The sequence below is a fragment of the Ictidomys tridecemlineatus genome, chromosome 14 (genome assembly GCF_052094955.1).
Source record: "Ictidomys tridecemlineatus isolate mIctTri1 chromosome 14, mIctTri1.hap1, whole genome shotgun sequence".
NCBI classification, from domain to species: Eukaryota; Metazoa; Chordata; class Mammalia; order Rodentia; family Sciuridae; genus Ictidomys; species Ictidomys tridecemlineatus.
This window is the reverse complement of record NC_135490.1, coordinates 26,207,938-26,228,112: the sequence shown is the minus strand read 5'-3', so window position 1 is coordinate 26,228,112 and position 20,175 is coordinate 26,207,938. Positions and strand designations below refer to the sequence as shown.

At 33.7% G+C, this 20,175-nt stretch overlaps 1 protein-coding gene and 1 long non-coding RNA gene across 2 annotated transcripts; one reads left to right on the top strand and one right to left on the bottom strand.

The window, feature by feature from the left end:
- Nucleotides 1-1,007: 1,007 nt before the first annotated feature.
- LOC110598156 (uncharacterized) lies at nt 1,008-4,270 on the bottom strand. Its single transcript, XR_002484000.3, has 3 exons — nt 4,179-4,270; nt 2,415-2,532; nt 1,008-1,403 (listed from the first exon to the last, which is right to left on the bottom strand). It is a non-coding gene; the product is annotated as an uncharacterized LOC110598156 (long non-coding RNA).
- Nucleotides 4,271-15,314: 11,044 nt separating this feature from the next.
- On the top strand, nt 15,315-16,284 carry LOC101976825 (high mobility group protein B1). The gene has a single exon (XM_005325522.2). It carries the CDS (start codon nt 15,415-15,417, stop codon nt 16,033-16,035), a length of 621 nt encoding a protein of 206 aa, XP_005325579.2. The 5' UTR covers nt 15,315-15,414; the 3' UTR covers nt 16,036-16,284.
- The last annotated feature ends 3,891 nt before the right edge of the window (nt 16,285-20,175 follow it).

The following is a 20,175-nucleotide window of genomic DNA, read 5'->3' as shown; positions in this document are numbered from 1 at the left end:
GGGAATGTGGAATGTCTGCTGAGGAAAGCTGCAGGAAGCCAGCAGAGTCAGGCCAAGTGAGAGGCCATGTGGGCTACAGTTGGCAAGGCCAAAGGGACAGGGCTTCCCAAGCCCTTTAGGGCCAACATCTCATAAACAAGTGACCTGGATGCCAGATATGGAGTTACAGGCTTATGGTTTGCCTTTCGGTGTTTCTGTATTTCATTGTTCCAGTTCTTTCTTTATGTGCCCCTGTTATTCCCTTTTGGAATGGGGATGTTTATTCGGTACCATTGTTTATTGGAAGTAAGTAAGTTTTAAAATATTTTTTTTACAGGATCTAATAATTAATAATTCACCTTGAGTCTCAAAGAATACTTGAATTTGAGCAAGGCTGAAACTGTTAAAACCACAAGGAGTCTTGGAGACAGACTGGATGCATTTTGCATCATGACATAGGCATGAGCGTTTTGGAGGCCAGAGGAAGAATGTTATGATATCAATCTGGAATGTCACCCCAAACTCATGTGTGTTCAAATTGTGGTGCCAGGTGCATCAAGGTTCAGAGTTGGGGCTTTTGTGCAATGACTGAACATGTAGGCTGAACCTCACAAATGGATTAATCCATTTGATTAATCCATTTGTTGGATTAATAATTTGATTGGACTATGAGGCTATAACTTCTAGGCAGGTAGTTGTGGCTGGAGGGAATAGGTAACTGAAGGTGTGCTCTTTGGGACTATATCTTCACCCTGTCTCCTCTTTTCTCACTTATCTCTTCTCCCTTCTCTCTTCTCCCCCACTTCTTCCTGGCTGCCATGAGCTGAGTAACTTTTTGCGCCATCACTTTCTACCACACCGTGGACCCAGAACAGGAGGAGAAGGAGGCCAATCGTGTACTGAGACCTCTAAAACCTTCTTTAAGTTGTTGATTGTCAGGAGTTTAGTCACAGCCACCAAAAGCTGACCAACACATATAACTTGTGTTTACTTCAGCTGCCATGACAAAACACCACAGACTAAGTCACTTAAACTACAGAAATTTACTTTCTCATAGTTCTGGAGACAGGAAATTGAGATCAGGATGTTAGCATAGTTGGATTCTCCTGTGGGCGCTTTTCCTGGGTATGAAGATGGTCCCCTTCTTACTGATCCTCAATGGCAGAAAGAGAGTTCAGGTGTCTCTTCCTCTTCAGATAAAGACACCAGTTCTGTAGAATTAGAGTTGCATCTTTATGATTTCATGTAACCTTAATTACCTCCTTAACAGCCTACCTCTAATATTGTCACTTGGGAGGTTAGGGCTTCAATACATAAATTTGGGGTGGGGGGGGATACAGTTCATTCCACAGCCACTATTAGACACGCTGTAGTGCTTTTCCTCCATTCTTCCTTCCTGTCCCAGCCAGAGGCTACGCAATCACCTGGAAAAAAAGGAACAGAACAGCAACAATGAAGAAAGGTGTGATTTCATATTTTCCTTTGTAGATCTCATTCCCTACATTTTCCTTTAGACAAAGGACTCCCATCATTATGTGCCAATTATAAAAATAATACAATTATTTTTTATAATTCTGTAAAACAGTTGCTTTGAAAATAATTTTTGTTATGTTCGCTTATTTTGCTTTCTGGGAAAGTCCATCTATGATATAAACTTGTAGTAGTCACTCATTTTATCTGGCAAATTGACAGACTTATTCTTCTGAATTGCTATGCCCTACTTCCATGGGGGGCCCTATATGAAACTGGAGGTCAGTGAGTTAAAATATTGCTTTGAAATGTTTTTACTTTAAGAAACCATATTACTTATACATGTCAAAGCTGTTTTTCTACAAATACATCTATTTTCTTATAAATATCAGTTCTTTCAATTTTCTGAGAGTTTTGAACCACATGGGTAAAATAAATAGTGACACCTGCTCTTCCATGTTCAAATGAATTCCTGCTCAATGCAGTTGTTTATTTGTGCTCAGTAAATAATTGGGTAGTTTTGGTATTTATCTTCAAATTTATAACGTTATTTTTCTAAAGTTTTGTTTTGCTTAAATTTTTATTAAATATTGGGTATATAATATACATGAATGCACACTTTGATTATATTACTGATCAGTCTTATCCAACAGGTTTTCAATATCATGTTCCAAAGTATGCAAAAATTAAAAATAACATTCAAGCTGCATGGTTCTGCTGTTAAGATTTTCACATCCTAGAAATCTGTGATTTCCCCCTCCCCCGCCCCCTCGGGTTGCACAAAGAGCTATTGTTTGATGAGGATGAAAGTTTATGAGGTAATTCAACTCAACATCCAGTTAAAGAAACTAGACATTTTCACGAAACCATAAATACAATGTGAAGACAGATTGAGAGTGAGATGTCTGTTGAATATGTTCTCTGCACAGCTCCTCAGAGCAGTCTGTACATAGAAATATTCTCACCCCATCTGTTTCCTCTGCCTGAGTGACAGATCTGCTCCTGTCAGCATTCCATTCACCAGCAAGAGGGATAAGATGTCCAGGTGCACATGGTTACATCTGATCTCCTGCCTCATCATCTCTGTAATAGATTTACTAAAAAGTCAAGACAGGAAGTAGCTAAAAATGGGAGAAATGCTTCAATTTAATAGATTTGAAGTAAGAGGAGAAATAAATTCTACATATTCTTCTAAGGTGAGCTGAAATAAAGTCTCCTCCTTTAACTAGTTTTGGCCACAGAGTCATCCTGTGGCTTTAGCATGTTCACAGTGCGCTGAAGGAAAACATACTCATGAATTCACATTGATTGTCACACCCATTATTTGACAAATTGTTTTATATCAAGATTTTAGAGGAGGTAGGAAAGAATACCCATAGCATCCTGGTGAAAATGGTTATGTAATCTCAGCTCACTTTATAGCCTGGAGCAAACTGTTTCTTCTAAGAATTTCAATTATTTTATATGTATAAAAAGAAGTCAGCTGATGAGACTTGATATCTCTGTATGTCAAACGTACCAGAAAGAATTTTTTTTGCAAGATGATTCAATATCCTATTACTAATTGTGCTATATGAGTTTCGAATACTAATAAATTATGGAACATTAAGTCTATAAAGTGTTGTGATTTATTTGGATGATTCATTTTAAGCTCTTGGAACAGGAACTGTTTTGAATACATCTTTGTATCCCCCCCACAGAACCTGGCACAGTGCCTCAGAGAGAATTGGGATGAATAGATTTTTGTTAAGTGAATAGATTTTACAGTCCCAGTCGGTAGTTACAATTTCCCAGAGTAATGAAGAGACCTTATTTTAGAACTGGATTGAAAGAATGATCTCACACTAAAGACCTGAAAGATAAATGTACCGGAAATGTAGCCAGTTCACAGCAGGAAATCATTGCATAACTAATCTTGAGGATCTTTATGGTGACAGTCCCCAGTTCCATCTGTGCCCTTTACACACATATGCACTGTGTATTTCATTGTTAATGGCAGGCAGAAGGCATTGGTAGGTCTCATTTAATTGTATACATCATGATTGGGCTGAAGACTGAATCTCTGTCCCTTCTCATCAACTTCTGTCTCTCTCCCTCTCCAAAAACAGGTTCTGGAGGAAAGTGATATGAGAGCAAATAGAACTGCAATTTTGTTGCTTGAACACACTAAGTATCTGTAGACTGATGAAATTTAATGATATGGATTTTCTGGCACAACCTTTTGAAAATTCATGACCAACCTTAAATGACAAGACTTTCTTTAAATATTATTTATTTATGATTACTTATTTCAGACACTAATTCATTCATAAATTTACTGATTTTAGCATGAACACAGGATGGAAAAGGTACTCTTCTAGCCCTCAAAGAAATAATAGATCTGCAGAGATCTGACAGTGTCAAAAATATCCACACAACAGGTAGGAAGGATCAGATTCACAATAGAGGAAGAACAGGAAAGAAAACTTTAGAAGTTTTTAGTCTTTTCCATGAAGCAACATATGAAGTACTCTGGAAAAGGGGAAGGAAACACTTCTTGAGGGTTTGAAGAGGTCAAATATGTTTTAAGCAGTTCCTTCTCATTTCTTGGTGATTTGCATTGTATGTGTACATATTTATGCATGCATAATACACAATGCACACACATACTGATATTTTTATTCATAACTCTGCTTAACATAATATTACATCAGGATTGTAAAAATGGTTACAACAAATGATTCTCTTACCTGTGATGTGATTATTTTAAACAGCATACAATTTCTTAATCTTTTTTTTAACATGCAGAGAAAATGGCTGAACAGAAAGTCTGTCGCAGAAAGAAAAAGAAAGCCTTAAGTCTATTCAGAAAACTATCAGATGCTGACATCTAGTGGCTTTCAGAAGCCATTGTTACATTTAACAATGCCCTATACTGTCTATATGTTGCATGCTTCCAAGTGCAAATGCACACAAGCACAGATATATCTTATTTATTTATTCTATTATGATTATCTATATATAACCCCAGTGATATTTAGAAAAAATGTAAAACTTCAGTGAGACATTTTTATGATCAATTGCATTATACATTTTGTAAAATGCTGAAAAAAATCTTTTCTTCCTTTCTTATTTTTTTTTCCTTTTCCCATTGTGTAGACTAATGTGTTTGTAACTAGCTTTGCCACCTCCTGGACTTTAGACTTTTTGTAATCTGAAATAAATTTATTGTGCACTAAATTCTGACATTTTAGCCATCAAAATAGAGGAAGGGAACTGAGTGGTGGAGAAATGGAGGGATGAGGGAGGTACTGGGGTATGAAATTAACTGCAGAATAACAGTTCTCATTATATCAGAGATACATCTGATATCCCCCTTCCTTTCCTAGAAAGTTATTTTCATGGGAAGAAGAGATTAGGAAACTGACCCCTGGCCCAGGAAGAGATGACAACAGGTGTCTGTTACCTGGGAGACTTCATCTGTCTACCAAGACAACCTTTGTTGGCTGTCACTTGCATTCACTACTCTTTCATAGCCTGTGTCCCGCTCCTCCCCAGAAACCCAGGCCTCTATTGCTTTGCTTGGCTGTAGATAAGGTTTAACCATCTTGCATTTCTTTGGGTCTCATACTGTCTGACTTCTATTCTATTACATTTTTAGGCATGTAATAAAATTGCTTAATACCCCCTGTATTTTGCCTATTGTTAGATTTTTTAAAAATATTTTTTAGTTGTCAATGGACTTCATTTTATTTATATGCAGTGTTGAAAATTGAACCCAGCGTCTCACTCATGCTAGGCAATCACTCTACCACTGAGCCATAATCACAACCCTATTGTTAATTTTTATTGCACTGACTCAAATTATTAAAATTTCAGAGAACAAAGTATATATTTAAAACTTCCCAATAGTTTTGGCACCCCCCATAAAATAAATAAATAAATAAATAAATAATAAAAAGTAAATAAATAGAAGAAAAGAAAGAAAAAAGAAAATCACTCTATTCACTAAAGAAGTGATGGAGAGGTACCTGGCCCCTGATTAAGCTGGTATAGATAGGAATTCTCACCACATGTCTGTCTCTTTGACATTCGAATAATCTTTTCAGGAGAATGGTAAAAGTCTATTTTGTCTTTTTCCTTTCCAAATGTAGATTGGAAAAAGGAAATATTTATGTGAACTAGTTCTGTTAGTAAAAGTGACTTCTGGTGTATTTTTTGTGTGCATGTTGAGTACTCTAGTTTTATCTTTCTTTCAGAGATGGTGTTCATTTTCCATGTCTCTGCCTTCTGTGGGGATCAACACCAGAAGGAAAATCATAAGATCCTTCTTTTGTGTGGTTCTGTGTTTCAGAAGCTTAATCTTATAACCAGCCAGTATAGTATCTGGTCTCTACCACTTGGAGGTTATAAGTAGTCAGCTCACAGGAGGTGGCCAGGCAGGAGGCTGGGATTCCAAATGCCTGCTGATCCAACTATGCCACACACTGGCGGTTTGTCTTTGTTGTCTAAACCTCTCTTGCTTTATATTTAGACTATTTTTGGGGAGTGAACATTTGGAAAAGGGACCTGACTACTCCACCACCATTCCAGTAACACCAATTGTCTTTATGATAAAGATTTATTCTGGACATAGGAATTTATTCCCTGCTCTTTCAATGAAAAGACTTATCAGAATAAGTTGTTATTGAAATACATGCACCACTGGAGAGGCCAATTTGGTCAGTGATCAGATGATGGTGAACCCTCTCACCCTAAACAATTATCCTACTGACATTTATGGGAAGAACAAACTTTAAAAAGGCACAAAAATAGTTTCTAAGTCGTAAGAAAGAAGCAATTACATAATTCATTGAAATATCTTGTAGGAAAACAAATTACAGTATAAGCTGACAGTAAGTGAAAGCTGATAATCAGGTATTAATATTTTTGAAATCTCTGTTTTTTCTATTTGATCCAACTGTGCATGTATTAATGGAGTTTTGTACCTGTCTCGTGACTAAAATTTGTCAATAAAAACTGCAATACCTTAATTTTTGTTTGTATTTTGATATATGTATGTATATGTGTGGGGAGAATCTTTTTTCCACATGCATGTGTTTTTGTATTTTCTAAATGTTAACAGATTGAATGAAGGAATGATTGTAAATTGAACAAAATTACCTCAAATATTTCTTCAAGTATACATGATTTTAGTAATCTTTTGTAAATAAGAATACTGTTGCTCTAATTAAAAACAGGTCTATTAAAATTAAGTACAATTAATCTATAAAACTTTTATCTCTATTAGTTGTTTTACAATTATAAAAAGTGTGAGTTTGACCTAAGAATGAGTAACTCAAGTGTATATATATATATATAAAATATAATAAAAGTTTATAGGGCTGGGGATGTGGCTCAAGTGGTAGCGTGCTCACCTGGCATGCATGCAGCCCAGGTTTGATCCTCAGCACCACATACAAACAAGGATGTTGTGTCCGCCGAAAACTAAAATATATATATATATATATATATATATATATATATATATATATATATAAAGTTTCTCTCTCTGTCTTTTTTTTTAAAAAAAAAGTCTACAAATGTACTTTTTTAAATGATATTTTCTTTTAAAATGTAAAATGTTTCTCTAATCTCTGTGGTAGCTATACTCTCAGAATTTTACTCAGTTAAATTAAAGATACAGATTCATTAAATAGCTAGGTCATTTTCAAGTAGGATAAAATATTAAAATACTCATTGCTAAACATGGATTCAAGTATACTTACTTATGGCTTCTTACATTATAGAAAAAGACAAAATACATTTAGGTCTGTTAGTAAATATGTCCTATTATTCTAAAGGAATATATATATTTCTAGAAATGATCAAATCTGTAGAATATTGGTTTCCAGCTGCTAAAAATTCAAATCCAGTTAATGTATTGGTTAAACTGCTATAGATAAGTGGGCAGAGATGTGGGCAAAGCAGGGAAATGAGGATTGTTTTGGCAGAGGTGATAAGGCATAATGGCATGATTTATGTTTAAGGAAAAGTTATGTTGCTTACTTTGCCATTTAAAGATTGCCTTCAAATAAAGTAATAAAGGAAAGAATTTATAGATAAAAATCAATGGATGGAGAATGTTGGGCAAAAGAAGGAGAATAAGAGAAAATCTTTCATGGATAAATAAAAATTAAATACATTTATATTTGAGTCTTAATATCTAAATATCTAACTGATGAAAAAGTAGAATTGAGTTTTCTCTTTTAAACTAGATTTTGTATGATATTGATAGGAAATAATAAAGGACTTTTGCTCACCTTCTGAGTAAATAAAAAAAATTAAAAGGAGAAGTAAAGGCAGACTGTCTCATACTGTTTTGTTAGTTGGGAGAGTTGAGTTCCTTCTTATGGAAAAGCTGGGTTTTAATTTTATTTTGCTTTGTTTTATTACTGCTGAATGGCTTCCTGTGTTTGCTCTTTTAATTTTCTCTCTGGGTAAATGGATGACTGTTTTTTCAGTGACCTGTGATCCTATTTTGATGAAGTGTTTTAAACCTTTGACATATTTAACAAGTTTTCTTAGACTTATATTCATGTGAATGTGCCACTATTGTGTTCCAGAATTGTATGGGATTTCTATAAATCCGACATTGGTTATGTTATCAGTCATCATTCTGGTTATGTTAAATTGTTCTATGCCACAAAAAAAAAAAAATTGTCCTTGTCAATTGCTGGCTATAGTGAACTCCTATCAAATCTAGCTATAACTATTTTAAGTCTTTCCTTTTATTCAAAATTGTTCCATTCTCATGCTTTTTCTAGAAGGTATTTGCAAGCAACTATGATCCTATAGATCCTATAAAGTGTTGTATCTTCAAGGAGTTTCACGTAAAGGATATAATAAGAACTCTGACTAGTATTTTCTTTAAATTTTTTATTTATTTTATTTATTTATTTATTTATTTTTTTGCAGTGCTGGGGATTGAATCCAGGGCCTTGTACATGCAAGGCAAGCATTCTACCAACTGAGCTCTATCCCCAGTCCACTCTTAAATATAGATTTCTCATAACTTTGAGACGATATAACTATATAATTCCAGAACTTAAAAACTGGACTTGTAAATTGCTGACCAAGCATTAAACAAAGCAAAAAAAAATTATGTGGAAATGAATTAATGAGAATTATGATTTTTTATCTAAAATATTGGCGATTCTTTTTATATTTTTCCATAGTAAAAAAAAACATGCTTTTTTAAAAAAAATATATGTACTATTTTTAGCTTGTAGCAATTTAGTAAAGTATGCTTCCTATATCCAGATTTAAAACATTTATTTTCCCTGGTCCTCTGCCCCAAGAATTTTGAAAGCATTTGTGAGTATGGCAATATAATCATTTATTTAAACTTAATAAGGATCTGAGAACTTTGTAAAAGGATGCAATGGGAAATTGAAATGCTGTGCATAGTGTTGTATTCTCAGGTATTCCAAATATGCTTTAAAGAACAGAGTATAGACTTTATGAAGTTAATAGACACCCCTGGAAACTGGCTTAAGACCTTGTCTACACAGTTCTCATACAGTTTACAAGACTTGCAGAAAATATAGATTCTTTTCCTAACAGGCTCAGGACACCAGATTTAGGGAATCTTGAGGAGAGAGGAAGCCATCCCAAGTGTCCAGCTATCACAGGCACAGTCAACGGTGAGTCCTGATTTGTCTTCCTAGCATTAAGAGGTTTTTAGAAACTTCTAATCTGAGAATCCTTATTAAAAGCTCCAACAAAACACATTTTAAATGAGCTTATATGATCAATCACTTCTTGCGGCACCTTATGAAAATGATCACATGCATTTAATGAGAGTTATCTTCCTCTACAAATAATTGGACTGACTGCGATCGTACTTGGTAAAGCTGAGGTGACTCACTAAAGAAAAATCATACTTCAAAAGAAAACTATAAAGCACCCACTCCAGATTCTAGATTCTATCCCTGATCATTGTTTTTCAGCTTTTTTCCTCTCTCTCCTCCTCCCTCCCTCCCTCCCTCCCTCCTTTCCTTCCTTCCTTCCTTCCTTCTTTCCTTCCTTCCTTCTTCTTCTCATTTTGATACAGGGTCTAGTTGCTCAGGCTAGTCTCAAACTACAGGACTGAGCCATCACTCCTGGCTAAGATTTTTCTTCAACTACAATTTGGATCAGATCCTGAATTCTTTCCTGGCTGCTGCTCTTAAACAAATGTTTCCAAATGGTATCCTAACTTTCTGACTTGGACTCACTGAAGTTAAAACTGACATTTTCCTGAAGGTGATGCTGGTCAACTTGAGGTATCTACTATGGAGAATATACTACCCTCTGAAATGTAGGAAACTCTGTCAGATTGCCTCTACCTGTTTCCACTCCAGCTGCAGGTGACTCAATCAAAATATAAAAATCTTCTCAGCTGAAGATATATTAACATATTAAACATACCTTATCCTATCATTCAGATTTGTCAAAACATAATACACTGTATTCCTTATTTTTAAGAAATTAAATATTGTTGATTTAATTTAGCCTGACTCTATGCCTAGAAGGACTTCATAAGGATGAAGATTAACACTTCACACCTCTTTCCTTCTTCAGAATTAACTGCTATCATGAATAAAATTGTATCATTATTATGTATATTTTAATAAATTAGATGCTAACACGTTTATGTATTTTAGCACATTACATGATTTTATTGTATGATTTCTGCCTGCTCTTTTCTTTCAACACTGATTTAAAGATAGAACCATGTTAATACGTAACTTTATGTCACTAAGCTTAAATAGATTTACCCAGATTGTTATACAGCTTTGATTTATGCTATTAATTAGCACATAATACACCATTGTCATAAGTGTACTATATACATATTGTATTATGTTATATATAGGTGTATTATGACATATTTATCTATTCTTAAAAAAAGGGTTTAGGTTTTCAAATATTTCTCTTATGAACAATGTTACAAAAAATGTTAAAGTGCACATGTAAAGTGGTAACCCTTAGATGCATATTCTTCTGTCACTAAATTGTGAGAATATACAAGTTTCCTTGCTAATTCATTCATTAAAATTCCCAATAGTAAGATAAAAATTATCATTTCTCCAGATAATTTTCTACATGCTGGGTTATCAGAGTTATTACTTTTTGCCAATGTCTCAGAAGTATCATTGCATCTAATTATGGATTAAATTTTCATTTTTCTGATAAATATATGAAGATGGAAAGTTTTTTCATCTGTTTATTTTTTTTTTGCAATTCTTCTCTTATAACTGCTTGTTTTTATTTATCTTATATCCATTTTGCTATAGGCAAGCAAGTGGTAACAATAAGAAGACAAATTTTAACTTCCTTAGAAATAGAAAAGTAACCCAATTTTATTTTTATATAAAATTTTAAAATGCCTTAAAATTTCACAATCAACATGAAAAGTTAATAAACAATTTAACGAATTTAAATGCTACAGAAAAAGTCCTAAAATGCCGTATGTTCCAGTGTTATAACTCCTTGTTATTCATTTGTGAAATAACTTCTAATCTTCTGTTATTTGTAAAGGAGATTTTCACCAATAATATATTACTGAAGAAGTATAAGTTAACTTATCAGTATTTTTTCAATTTAACATTATACTTCTAGAATAAAATTTAAACAAAAGCCTTAAACCAGTAATTTTCTGGGTGGAAAATACTTCTACAGAAAATGTGTATGTATTATATTTCAGAATAATTTTTCATCTTAAAGTGTGTCACTCATTTGAAGTAGTTGCAAACTATTGTCAAGAAATAATAGGAAGAAAATATCATAGTTTTTACAGTACAAGTGAAATGATGAGTTTACTATTTACTTAAAATTTCTCTAATCATTTATTTTGTGAACTATAGGATTCAGATTCAAAATCAAACATCCCAGCTCCTAAATGCAGATCTTTACTGGTATCTATTCAGGTTAAGTTGACAAGAGAGGTGCATTGTAACATTTGTGCCCATTCAGTGAAGATGCCCAATGATGCTTTTACCTCTCTGGTTGGGGATACTTCTGTTCCTAGTGCTTTGCCATATTCTTGACCCCTACTGAAGCATTATCTAAGGTAAAATAGGCCTTACCTTGAACAATGCAAACCTCCTTTGATTACCCATTGTTGTACCAATAACAGCTGATCAAGTTACGTTTCCTCTGCATGTGTTACCACCAATATGGAGGAAATCCTATGTCCCTATTGGATGTTTGCTGAGTTTGGTAATAGACATTAAAGAGACCTTTTGTTGTTTTCATTGTTGTTATTTTTTTTTCCAATGTCATTGTGCCTGTTTAACAATAGAAGACGAGGCCAATTATTACTAGACACGGATTTGACATAGACAAAGTGTGGAATCTTCTAATTGGTGTGATTTGGGGGATTCTGAAAAGGCCTGCTGCTTCTAAAATACTTACCAATCTATTAACTGATGCCTGAGTTTCCATAAGTAATGTTCTATGCCTCTATCTAATTAGTATGATCCTCATTGCCAAGAATATTCAGTTTGCTTTCTATAAAGAAAACTGGAGGAAAAGCAGATCTGGGTCATTGTTCTACTTCTGCAAAAAAAGTAGCTGAGAGCACTTGTACAAATTTCTCAACTCTTAACTTCTAGTTTTTCATTATAAAATGAGGGCATTAGAGTGCATATTTAATTAAATACCTTCCACTCTTGCAATATCATGGTATCTACATTAGCAATTTTCAAACTATCTCTCTTGGGACCTCTGACAGGTCAGAAGGACTCTTTCAGGAGTCTACAAGGTCAAAACAATTTTCATAAAAACTTTAAGATTCTTTTTGCCTTTTTAAATTCCCATGTTCTCCAGAGTTTTCCGGGTATAATGGAAAACAGTTATTCACAGAAGTATTTCATCAGTTAACCTGCAATAAGTTTATAATTAGTATTTAAATGAACAAATAAACAGTATTTTAAACATATTTCTCAGCTTTAATTTCTCAGATAGTGCCAGTAGATTTAACGCACATAAACAAAACTCTTTGGGGTCCTCAATATTTTTAGGAGTTCAAAGAGTCTTCAGTCAGGTGCAGTGACACACACCTGTAATCCTGGCTGAAGCAGGAGGATCACAGGTTCAAAACCAATTTCAGTGAGGCGCTAAGCAACTCAGTGAGACCTGTCTCTAAATAAAATCCAAAATAAGACTGGGAATGTGGCTCAGTGGTCAAATGCTCCTGAGTTCAATCTCTCATATTCACCCCCTACATGCAAAAAAAAAAAAGCTTCAAAACAAAAAAGTTTAAGAACTCCTGGTTTACACCATAATGGTAAGAGTATGAGTAATGTTAATGTAAATGGTAAATGTATGAGGTTTTATTTTCCTAAACATGAATTTTGATGAAGAAAGACAGAGTGAAAGTCTGAGGTCATTGAAACCAGAGAATAACAAGTTTGGAAAAAGAAATAACTATTACTATTTCTATTAATCAAATGATAATAGTAAATAAAGATTCTGAAGCAAATAATTAATGAATTCACTGCAAAGATGGAGATGAAGGTGACCTTGCTGAATGTTTTGAAATCATGAAAATAAAGCTGCTGTCCCAGATAGGGAAGTCAAACTCGTAGAATGAGTAGGGGGAAAAAAATAAACCCCAAGAAAGTAGCTATGCCACACTGATAAAGTCAACTGCCATATGGTTTTGTGGACAACCAGAACATTGAGTGGGTTATTCATTTAAGATTTTAAAAAATTAGGCAATAAAAACATCTAGTTTGTATTAGTCCATGAAAGAATTGTACCCACTGCAAGATTGCATTTCAATCTTTGTAGCAATGTTATTCCTAACAGTCTTGAGAGGTGTTGGGTTCAAAATTTGTAAATATATGGTACCAGTAAATGATATTTTTCATGTACAGAAATGTTTTATAATCCAAACTATATTGTAAGATACTACACAAGATAAAAGAGAACCTATTTTTTAAATTGACTGTTAAATCCATTAAACAAAATTGGTAACAATTTTCTGTCTCTTTCTAAAGTATTACCAAGTATTTTGTATAATTGCATTGACAACAGAACAGAAAGAAAACGGGACAGAAACAATATTGAAAAGACACGTGGCATGAATTTTCCCAGAATGATGAGAGATACAACATACAGATGAAGAATTTTAGCTTACTCTTAGCAGGATTAAAACAAAGAAAACAACTAATTTTTGCAAACTGCTGCAAAACAAACAAAAATTTAAGCCCACCAGAGTTGGGATGTGAAGCATATCAAAAGAGCCAAAAAAATAATAATAATGATGTCAATTCCCTTTGCACAGAAAAAATGTAATCAGAAAACAATAACATTGTTTTTGGAAAAATGATCAATCTTACAGTTCTTCACTAAGAAAAATGTCATTAGAAAATAAGGGTAAAATGAAGGTCCCCCTTCCCCAGACAAACACAAGCTGAGAAATTGTTTCCATTGGAATTGCATTATAAAAATGCTAAATTCTTCAGTTAGGAGGAAGATGACACTATATAGAACTACAATTCTTAGAAATGAAGAACATCTCTAAGGGAAAATATATGGGAAAAGACAAAAAACATAAAAATAAATAAACAGTAGCCACTTAAAATAACATTATTTTTTGTGCTAAAAAATATGCTTGTTGTTTTCTAATATGTCAAAGTAAAATATATAACAACAATGGGAAAAAAGGAATGGTGATAAATGAAGTTAAACTGTGGTAAGATATTTTTTTTATGGAAAGTGATACAATTCTAATTTAAGGCTGAACTAGGTAAGTCATGAATGTGTAATGACCCAAATAATAACATGAAAATTGTAATAAAGTAGCAGCTGGAGGATGTAAAATGGACAACAAAAAATACTTAATTCAAAAGAAATTAAGAAAGGGGTTAAAAGAAAAAAAGAACAGATGGGACAAAGAGAAAACAGAGGAAGATGGCAGACATAACTCCAATTCAATCATAATAACATTGAATATAAATAAAACATAAACTAAAGCAAAGTAGCATATATTCAGTTATTTTGCACAGGAGATTAAAATTCAACTATATGCTATTTTTAAAAACATTTTGAATTTAAGGGCACAGACAAAACAGAAGCAAAATAATCAAACAAAAAATACCACACAAATAAAAGTGGTGTGAGTATTTAAGTATTAAAGTAAATTTTAAAGCAAAATGTTGTACTAAACAAAAACAAGAACATGTCATAATAGTAAAAGGATCAATTCAGTGGAAAGACAGCCATCTCTAATGTGCATGTACCTAATGATACAGTTCCAGCTTTCAAAATTAACATTCTCTTTTTCCTCATTTTGATACACAAGGAAATTTCTTTCTTTGGAACTGTGACATGTTCTAAATTTTAGATACTCATTTTACACATGATTTCTATGTATGAATACAGAAGGAAAGGATGCTACCTGAACCTGCCAGGTGTTTATAGTTATATCAGTGTTTCAAAAGGTATGACAAGATACTTTTCACATAGAGATATTCTGGGAAAGTAAAGCATGGTCAATGTCCAAGTGAAAACATTATGGGAAATTTCATATTGCCATTTTGAAAAAATTATACTATCTTACCAATATTGTCAACTTATTCTGTATATATCACCTAGTATCCTAGCAGGTAGAGACTGACGGGGAATTTGCATGTTTCAGGAAAAGTGTATGATTGAGAATGATGAAGGCGACAGAGTTCTTCAGGGTAAATGGTTAAAGCTTTCCAGAGCTGACAGGACAGCAGAGTAAACGTTGATGGGAATGCAGGTAAGCAAATAACTAGAAGGGTGTGTAAAGTTGGTAATCACTAAAAGACGATGGCTCTTCCAGTATTACCCTAATATCCAATATAAACAATACAGTTTGGGACAGCCATTGCAGTACATTGAGCTCCATAGAGACAGCGCCGGGGCAAGTGAGAGCCGGACGGGCACTGGGCGACTCTGTGCCTCGCTGAGGAAAAATAACTAAACATGGGCAAAGCAGATCCTAAGAAGCCGAGAGGCAAAATGTCATCATATGCATTCTTTGTGCAAACTTGCCGGGAGGAGCACAAGAAGAAGCACCCAGATGCTTCAGTCAACTTCTCAGAGTTTTCTAAGAAGTGCTCAGAGAGGTGGAAGACCATGACTGCTAAAGAGAAAGGAAAATTTGAAGACATGGCAAAGGCGGACAAGGCCCGTTATGAAAGAGAAATGAAAACCTATATCCCTCCTAAAGGGGAAACAAAAAAGAAGTTCAAGGATCCCAATGCACCCAAGAGGCCTCCGTCGGCCTTCTTCTTGTTCTATCCTGAGTATCGCCCCCAAATCAAGGGAGAACATCCTGGCCTATCCATTGGTGATGTTGCAAAGAAACTGGGAGAGATGTGGAATAACACTGCTGCAGATGATAAGCAGCCTTATGAAAAGAAAGCTGCCAAGCTGAAGGAAAAATACGAAAAGGATATTGCTGCCTACCGAGCTAAAGGAAAACCTGATGCAGCAAAAAAGGGAGTTGTCAAGGCTGAAAAAAGCAAGAAAAAGAAGGAAGAGGAGGAAGATGAGGAAGATGAAGAAGATGAAGATGAAGAAGAAGATGATGATGATGAATAAGTTGGTTCTAGCGCAGTTTTTTTTTCTTGTCTATAAAGCATGTAACCCCCCTGTACACAACTCACTCCTTTTAAAGAAAAAAATTGAAATGTAAGGCTGTGTGAGATTTGTTTTTAAACTGTACAGTGTCTTTTTTTGTATAGTTAACACACTACCGAATGTGTCTTTAGATAGCCCTGTCCTGGTGGTATTTTCAATAGCCACTAACCTTGCCTGGTACAGTATGGGGGTTGTAAATTGGCATGGAAATTTAAAGCAGGTTCTTGTTGGTGCACAGCACAAATTAGTTATATATGGGGACGGTAGTTTTTCATCTTCAGTTGTCTCTGATGCAGCTTATACGAAATAATTGTTGTTCTGTTAACTGAATACCACTCTGTAATTGCAAAAAAAAAAAAAAAAAGTTGCAGCTGTTTTGTTGACATTCTGAATGCTTCTAAGTAAATACAATTTTTTTTTATAAAAAAAATACAGTTTGTTAAATACTCTTCACCACCATCAGATGGGTAAGTTACAAAAACATAACACATTGATCATCATGAAAATAAACCTTTTGTAAATTTTGACAAGTCTGGTTTCATAGATAATTAAGGAATGATGGATTGTAGAAATTACTTAAGAGCTTTTATTTTCTTCAAAAGTATTAATAAAGACTATACTTTTCTCTGTCTACTGTCACCATTTAAGATGGTAGATTTCACAACAGAAAGTAAGCATTTTAACTCTCGGGTAGGAAATTGGACTACATCTTTATAAAATATTCATTTCATTATTAAAGACAGAATATCACCAGTTTGGGCCTATATTCACATAGAATATATAGTTTTAAAAGAATTTTTGAAGTGCGCTGTTGTCTTTGATAGATGTGGCTTAGTTAATCATGTTACTAGTGGATGTGTCTTTGAAAAATTGCCTGATTTTAATCCACTGAATTCAGAGTGCTAGTCTTACACATTTTGCTTTTAAAAACTTGTGACAACTTAGAGAGCTAGAGCCATGAGTTAATTTTTCCTTGTGGTGACATCTATAGGAGTGACAGTATTTCTTTTTCAGTTGCTTAATTAATGTCAGAATTAATAAATCATAATTAGCGTTAAGATATAAATATCTGCTTATGTAATTAAAGGCAACATTCCTTAAAAAAGACAGGCAAGCAAATATATCCTTTGGTGACTAGTTTATTCCCTTATCATGAATCTTTAAAGTGTGAATATCACAGATCTCCTAAAGTATTTATAAGATTGCACACATCATCACTAATTATTTTTCGTATGACATACATTTGGTACCCCTGTTGAATTTATTAGCCATAGTATTCATACATATATTTAAGGACACAAAACTTATATGAAAAGAAAAGAAAAATTTCCTTGTTATGCTTTTAATTTTTGAAATTTACAGTTCTATTGTTGTATTCTGGGCTACAAAGATAGCTCAAATAATCTAATAAATCACAGACACAGAAACAAAATGAAACATCTTTTCCAGAACAGTTTCATTAGTGTAGTAAAAACAAAGGCCAGATTTCAAGGGAAGAGAAAAAGAATTGTGGCAATTCAAATGTTCCTCAATTTAGGATGGAGTTACCTGCTAAGACAAATTAGGATCCCCCTCTCCTTCCCCATCCAGTTGAAGACCTGGTCCTGGGATCTGTCTCTTTATGAGCATATTTTTGCATATTTACTTATCTTTCTGCAAGCCTATGTTTATATTATGCCTTTCCTATCAAGTCTCTTTTAAGTTACTATTTAAAATTACATATTTTATATAATCATATATTACATTAAAAAGAATGATCAAGAATGCTACTTATTTTTTACTCTGTATATGAATGTAGACAAACTGGTACAAAGCAGAATGGAAAAAGTTACATGAAAAAATGAAGAAAAATCCTGGGTTATATGTAATACTAAATTTTAACTTCAACTAGTAAATTGGCCCTGGAAGGAATCTAGTTCTCTGAAATATTTAGTTTTTGCATTTAAATTTTTTGAACAAGATAATGCAGATGAGTACTTTATTTGAATTTTGGAATGAATTGTCTTCTTACTCTATTCAACTCATACTTAGACATGTGGGCTAATGATAATCATGTGCAGTGCAGGATATCTTTCCAAGGTTGCTTTGAGGAAGCTAAAGATTTAAGCTGGTTCACCAAAGCTTGCATACTACCATTCAGCTTCATTTCTTTTTCTAGAAATGGAATATTTACCAAAACCTGATGAATACATTTGAAAAAACTGCAGTGACTTTTCATATGCACCAATGCAGGGAATTGAGATTGGCATACTCTTTTCATCTTTGTTAAATCTAGAACCATATTCATCAAAACTCACTGGCCTATGTCTATGTTATATTGCATACTTGGAACATATCTTCCTGGAGATTTCAGTTTAAACAGTAAAAATTAAAAATCACAAATAATCAAAAGTTACCTTGTGTTATGATCAGAAAGAATTGGCATTCATGGAAGAAACATGTCATCTTGCTTGATGGGTGGAAGGAACAGATCTTTTAGAGAACTTACAGGCTTCTAGAAGAATCAGATACCAACAATTCTACAAAGACTGGTGGAAAATCAGGAGACCTGAGTTTTTGATCTGGTTCTTGTCTGGAGTTTGTAAGATGTTCCTGCTTATGTTGCATCGTGTCATCTTTATGAAGAACTCAAGGAAGATTATGTGTCCATTATTAGTACTAATAATATCTGTGTTTCTCCTGAGTAATTAGTTCAACTGAATCTTTAAAAATGCACAAATGTCATTTGGTTTCTAGGAAGCATATAACCAATGTTATAAGACATTGTATGCAAGTGTTTATCTGTGAGGTATTGCAATTTTTTTACTCTCATTTCTCAACCTTTTATTATTCTTTTCTTGCTTTACAATATGCACATTTATCTGGTATCTCAACTTATTATTTCCCACATCTTTAGCTGGGTTTTTTTTTTTTTTTTACCTTATGGGAGCCTTGATTTTTCCACCTCTAAAGTAGTATTTAGAAAGTTCTATGTTTTAAGATACTTATTTTTTATAATATTACCTGAACTTCTATTAATAGGGAAAGATAATAAGAATTATAAATACACTACCTAGTGGTACTTAAAGACAGCATAGGAAAATATTATAATTGCATTGAATGAAAATTTTATCTACTTTTATTTAGAATCTCTCCTGAACTTCTAAAATGGCAAACAGACTTACATAATTCAGAAATTTAATGAACAGATATGTATTTTGTAATTGGAGATCATGCACAGTTATAAAATGATTTTGTTACACATGAAAGGCTGCCTGAAGAATAAACTATCCCTAGAATAAACCGCAAGTATTTTAAAGAGAAGATAAAAAGTTAATTATATCCTAAGTCTTGTCTAAAATCTCCACCTTACCTTCTTCATTGTATTATGCTGAATGAGAAACAGGTTATTCCAATTAATAAGTTCTACATTATGAGAAGAGAAACTTGTCAATTTGCAATAGGTAGACATGTACCATAAAATGCTTTCTAACTTACAGAAAAGGTGTTTTAACATTACCCACTGCTTAACAATACAGGAGCTGATTTAAAGAGGCTATGTAATTCTTTTGGAAAACACTAGACTATCAAATATGCAGTATTCCTGAGTCATGATTTTCATAAGTTAACAGCCAGATGAGAGTGCTGTGGGAAAAAGCATGCTAATTTGTTCCAATTTAATGGCATTACTGCACAAGCTACTGAACAGTGCAGCAGAGCAGAATCAACAGCTGCTGTGGAAATGAGATTATTTAAAACAAGCAGAGGGAGCACATTTATGACCAAGGTCAGAGCCTGAATATTGCTCTCTAAGTAGTGCTTGGATAGTCAGCATGGTATTTTGGCAAGGGGAGAAAAGAAAATTGGGTGAAGTCCAAAGAGGACAACGCAGATGAGGTTCCACATGATTATAGTACTGTCACATTTAGCAAAAATCTAGTGCCCCTTATTTGTAATTCATGACAATAATAGCATGGCCAGAGATGAAAACCAGGCAGTCATATCATCACAGAGAAAGTCAGGCAAGGCATGATAAATTAGACCTCAGCTACAGTCTAGGCATAATTAAGAAGTAAGTTTCAGCATAGTTAGCAGGGAGCAATTCCACTGAGCAGAAGTAAT